Below are 5,805 nucleotides of genomic sequence, written 5' to 3'. Positions count from 1 at the left end.
CTCTCTCTCTCTCTCTCTCTCTCTCTCTCTCTCTCTCTCTCTCTCTCTAATATGTAAAACGTAGTCACCTGTATTCCATATTGTTTATGAATTCGATAAGGAAAAAGAAAAAGTTAAGCGAGTAACCGTTTCCTCATATATATACTACGAACGAAGAATGACGTCATGAAGAATAACATAATCTTACTTTATCCACTGACGCCAATGCAAACTAGTATATTCCAATGTATCGAAGACATAAACGAATCTAAAACGATGCGAAGAAAGGTAAGTCGCTTATTTTACCAATGGAACTTGCATTTCTTCGTTGGTTGTTTCAAAGAAATAACGCGTTGGAAATAGCAAAATCATGGGCGCTAAAATTACAACGATTACGATCATCCTCATTCCCTGTAATAACGCTTCCTCTACCGTTCTAATCGTATATCATAATGATATACGCAATGAGTATTCAATTGTCAAATTGTTCTATTTGCCTTTTAAAATGTCATAGAAAATTTCAAAAAACATTCGATTGTAATTTAGACAACGTATCTTCGTTTTGTGGAAGGTCGCTATGTAAATGAAATAGGAAGAGTTAAGTAGGTAAGTTATTTAAAAAACTTAACAGCACTGCCGCATAATTACAACTCGTATCGCATTTCTAAACGTTTAGTCAAACGCAACCAAATAGAATGAAATACCTGACAGCGGAATATTTTAGATTTTGAAGTATTTACTTTTTATTATTCTCGATTAAACGGTAATCATTGTAACAATCGTCATTTTTTTTTGAAAGATTATGAATGGATAAAGAAAATTAACTTTTACGTCAAATGTTCGATATAAATCTTATATCGAACAAAAGATAACGTCTAATTCTCTTTTACAGACTTTTATGGATCAAACAATAAGATAAATTTCTTCTACCAAATTAGAATCGACAGCTTCGCGAGACATAGTCCAATCTGACGTTTACAGTTCGCTATGTAACTTCGGTTATTTGTGTCGTTTGGGATGCGGCCAAATGCAGGTATTGCTATTTAATTCACGTGTTTCTACCGCACCATTACGCAGGTTCAAGTTCAACAAACTGATAACAATCTTCCTTATTTTCTTAAATTTATTCGTATTTAACTTGAATCGTGTTAACACATTCATATCTCATGATATATCCGTATCCCAAGATGAGTGTAATATATACTAATTTTATAAACGCAACGATATCATCGAATTAATTATCGTTACATCCAAGGCTCTTATTAATATGCTTGCAAAGGAAAAAGTGTCTATGTGGAATACAAATTTCATTCTTGGCGGTAAAAATCGGTGAACGTATTTTACGTGACCCGTACGATTTTAATTTCACAGTTGACTATTAAAGCCGTACTTGGAAAATCTTCGATGAAGATTTTAAGTATCGTGTTATCGATGATAAGAAAAATATACACTATAAATGTCTTTCTATACCTACCATGTCGACTTGATGGAAAAACTGTTGGATCTCTTTTTCCTGCTTCTCCCGAAGGTCCAAAATTTATGTTTTATCTCTTTGGGGCAACCCGAGGTCTTGCTATTTTCACGTTGCAAACGTGGATGCGAGGAAGGAGGGCTTGTAGTGTCGTCATTGAAAGGATTTAGATGCTCCGGATAATCGTAAATGGAAACGCTTGGACGTCTCGACATGATTTATACTTCTACTGTTCCCCTGACTTTTCAATTGAATTTCTTCGCCTTTACCATTAAAATGATAGGACGTAGATTCGAGGACTGTCCTGAGGATTCATCGAGTTCTCTTTATCATTCCCACGTCATTTACTTATCGTTCTGTAAAATAAAAGAAATTTTATTATGGACGTCGCGTTTCATCGAGCATTCGAATCATTTTTATTCGGAAGATCTTTAGATCTTCACTCCAGAGAAATCACGACTCTTTCTCTACGATTATTCTACTAAGATCCGATTATTGTTATTACAGGTTTGACACAGAGAAAGCAATTTAATTGCGAGTTCTTCCGCGGAATCCATCTTGCATCATGAATAAAGTCCAACGTTTATTTTTAACCCATTACGCGAACTTAACGGTATGGAACCTGACGTCCGCTCGAAGTAGTCCTCCTACAGAATAATCTTTCTTTTTTTCTTTCCTTTTTTTCCCTTGTTATTCTTTTTATCTATAAGGTACGATGTCACAAACTTTTTCTATTTACGATGCTTCGCCAATCGATATAAAAAGTCCTAGCAAAATTATTGTTTCTCTAACTAGCACCAGCAATGCTTCTCTGTTATCTTTACCCTGGATTCTTATTGATAAAGAATGAAAAAGAATGTTTCGCGAGCTCTATATTGATAATATGAAGTAGAGAAAAGGGAAAAGTTAAAGAAAAAAAGTGAAATAAAAAAGTTCGCGCTTGTAAATAAAATGCATTATATAATGAATTATTTTCTCGTTATTATCCCTATGATAAAAAATTATTCGATTAATTATTAGATCGACCGATATCGGCTAATATTTCTTGACTTACATTCGGTTTGATATTGAATCTACCGAAAGAAACGAAATAAGGTCAACGTTTACTGCGAATTAATATCGATCAAACGAAGATTGAATTTTCTACGTAATTCTCATACATTGTATACAATTTACATAGAGAGAATAAAGAGAATAGAATGGCTAAAGTACAATTGGTGGTTCAAATCGAACGACCTGCATTGACCAATTGAGAACGATTGACCACCGATATTTATGCATTAGAATCAACTTTATAGGGAGTTAATATGCTAAACATTCTATTGAAATATCCGGAATAGTAGTATAACGTTAATTCGATCAACGTATCAACGTTCCTAAGATTAAAACATTTAATGAAATCAGAGCGAAAAAGAAAGTGCTTATACATGAGTATTTAACATTCTTAAAGACATGAATATTATTTACCTACTTGGAATCGTGCCGGAGGAAGAATATAAAATAAATTATATCCGATAGGATGTATTGCATCGTTTAGTTTTCATTTCAGAGATGTATACGTTCGAGATAATTTTACAAATGACATTAGAATAAAATAATATGTACAATTATAATAACACTTGTTTGCTTCGATACAGGTGCGTATAGTAAAAAATTCTTAAACTATCGACCGTAGAAGGAGGACACACGTATATAGGTATGTATTATGTGAATCGATGCTTGTGAAGACGAACTAACAAACGCAATTAGTTCAATTAGTTCAACGCGTTCGCAGTTCGTTTCTGATCTCGTGTTCTCTCTGTAGACTCGATGATAGACAATCGCTTAAAACACGTAACAACGTTCGATGGTTTTGAATTTTTCTAAAGGACTTTCCTTTTTTCCTCTTTTTTATTCTTTTTTTTTTTCTTTCTTTTTTCTTTTTTATTTTTTTATTTTTCTCTTTTCCATTCCCGTTATGTTAGTTGCACATTCGTTCATCTCAGGTTAACAGCAAGAAGAAAGCATAACCGTTCCTCTGTTTCTCTAGAACGACTAACTGAAAGACCACGTTATCTATGATTTCAAGATAAGCCTTTATCCCTCGCGAAAATTATATCATGTTATCTATCGAGTGCGTTATAAGTTCGATGCTTGCAGCGTGCTTTCGCGAACCTCTTTTTCTCCGTTTTCCTTTTTTTTTTTTTCTATTAAAAAAAGGCCAATATTCTACACGCACATCTTCGCATCTGGTTTGCACATTCGCCAATTAGTTATGTTGTTTCTTCATGGAAGTAATGAGCGACATATGGCTCGAGATAAAGCGCTGAACTTCGACCAGACTCCGAAGATCATTAGCACTCCAATTGCAAGAAGATAATCGACTGGGATAAAATTATTCGTTAAGTAAACGACGATCGAAATCGCCACGATGAAGCTACCAATCTAACGGGAATATTTGTGGTCGCGCAAAGCGTATGAGTGTATGAATACATATTACATGTTCGCACAATGAACAGAGAACGTGCATCATTTCTAATGTGCGAAATGACGAGTACCTATATGCAACGTATTTGAATATAACAGAAAAGGACCGTAGACATAAGTGTAACTACTATGTAAGAACAACCTATGTAAGAAAAATGATTAGAGTAGACTTCGTAAAAAAAGAGAAAAAAAAAACGTGTGGTGTTAGCACTATTGTTAGCGTTTTTCTTTCTTTTTTTTTTTTTTTGTTTGAAACGTAACGTTAGGTCAGCTGTAACGTTTACACAGAAGGTTTCTCTTTGACATCACAAAAACTTGATCTTTTTTTACAGAATAGATCGAGAACTTTCAATCTTCTTCAAAAGCACGAAGAAGTTCATAATGCAGTCTTATCGAAAAAGAACCGATCGATTCTCTTCGCGCCATCGCGTCTCGGATTAAGTGGTATGCGAAACTCGCTCCTATATAAACGTGAAATGCCTTTCGTCAACAATGAGATTAGATTAAATCCTCTTTGCGCAATTAACTTTTATTCGTAGGATCTTCATCGCATCGAGTTTATTAGAAATAGTTGAATTGGTTTACTCGAGGAACATATATATACAACATATGTTCACGTCGCCTGCGTGTGTATGTCGAGTGGAAGAAAAGAAAAAAAAAAAAAGAAAGAAAGAAAGAAAAGAAAGAAAGAAAAGAAAAATGTAGTGACAAAGACTAATTTGTAATTAACGAGGCAAGAAGGATCCAGTCTCTAAGATGCACATAGAAACACTGAGAAACTTTCTGGCATATATCCAACGAAACCACGTTGCTCCGTTTTTTGTGAATATTTTGGGATCTCGAACGATTTACGAAATTATACGGGTTATTCGAATCCTCCTCGGATTATTATCTATATTTCATATATCGCACAGCGTGAAACTTTACGTGTACGAACATATAGAACATTGACACGAGTCTTTTAATCTTTGCAATATCAAAAAAAGTATATATCTCTGTCTTCGATGATTTATGACTATTGAAAATGATATCTAATTTTATCATACTATAAAAGAAATGAAATAAAAACAATTCGGTAATCCTCTATTTGTCTGGTTATATCGATTGGCCCAATAACGTTCTACAATTTTCGCGTATCTTCGTGAAATCACGATCTCACAATTCGTAGACACGCCATGCGAGAGAGCCGAAGTCTTTAACAGTGAAAATATTTCACGGGAGCTTTCGTGACACGATCCTAAGTAAGTCACGTAGATACCTCAGGGGTTCTCAAATTAGAAATTCGAAGGTCAATAGAAATGTGGAGAAAAGTCGTTCATATCGAAGCAATCTTTTTTTTTCTCTTTTTTTTTTTTTTTTATCGAGAACTCCTACCGTGATAAGAGACTAAGCTCTAGGCCGAAAAGCTCGTCATCGTGTCTAAATTTATCTGGCGACCTTTCGAGGTATCATTCATCGTTGTCTTTCTCTTTTGAATGCCTATGATCGTACATCATCTCTGTGAAATTCGCGTCGTTAAATTCGACGTCTGTGTACGTGAAATTGTTTGAGTCTTGTTATAGGATTCAAAACAGTTTCTAATAAATTATCTTGGTGTACCACGATCGTGGTAAAGAATATATAGATATACATATATATATATATTTTTTTTTTCATTACGATATATATATACATACACATACACGCACATGTATATCTTGCGAGTGAGAAACTCTGTTACGTATAAAAATAGAATCCTAATATACAGTTCCCTTTGCTGGAGGTCGAGCGATCGAAAACGAATTCGGAAATAATTTTATCGCAAATGAATTCTATCGAACCGGTCGTGTTCTTAACGACTTTTTACAATATTCATAAGTCGAACGACCTAAAAAGTTTTTTTTTTTTTT

General features: G+C 34.2%; 1 protein-coding gene and 1 long non-coding RNA gene across 3 annotated transcripts in view; one reads left to right on the top strand and one right to left on the bottom strand.

Moving 5' to 3' along the window:
* The window catches only part of LOC122629718 (CUE domain-containing protein 5-like), a 10,549-nt gene that overhangs the window by 3,338 nt on the left and 1,406 nt on the right, over window positions 1-5,805 (bottom strand). For both annotated transcript variants that reach the window (XM_043813492.1, XM_043813483.1), the window contains exon 2: window positions 1,454-1,806. In XM_043813492.1, coding sequence (XP_043669427.1) covers window positions 1,454-1,665 — 212 coding nt within the window. In that variant the 5' untranslated portion in view covers window positions 1,666-1,806. The remainder of the gene's footprint in view (window positions 1-1,453; window positions 1,807-5,805) is intronic.
* LOC122629825 lies at window positions 183-2,423 on the top strand. The gene is made up of 3 exons (XR_006327353.1): window positions 183-267; window positions 872-1,012; window positions 1,958-2,423. It is a non-coding gene; the product is annotated as an uncharacterized LOC122629825 (long non-coding RNA).

This window comes from Vespula pensylvanica, chromosome 1 (assembly GCF_014466175.1).
Source record: "Vespula pensylvanica isolate Volc-1 chromosome 1, ASM1446617v1, whole genome shotgun sequence".
NCBI lineage: Eukaryota > Metazoa > Arthropoda > Insecta > Hymenoptera > Vespidae > Vespula > Vespula pensylvanica.
This window is presented reverse-complemented; position numbering and strand designations above follow the sequence as displayed.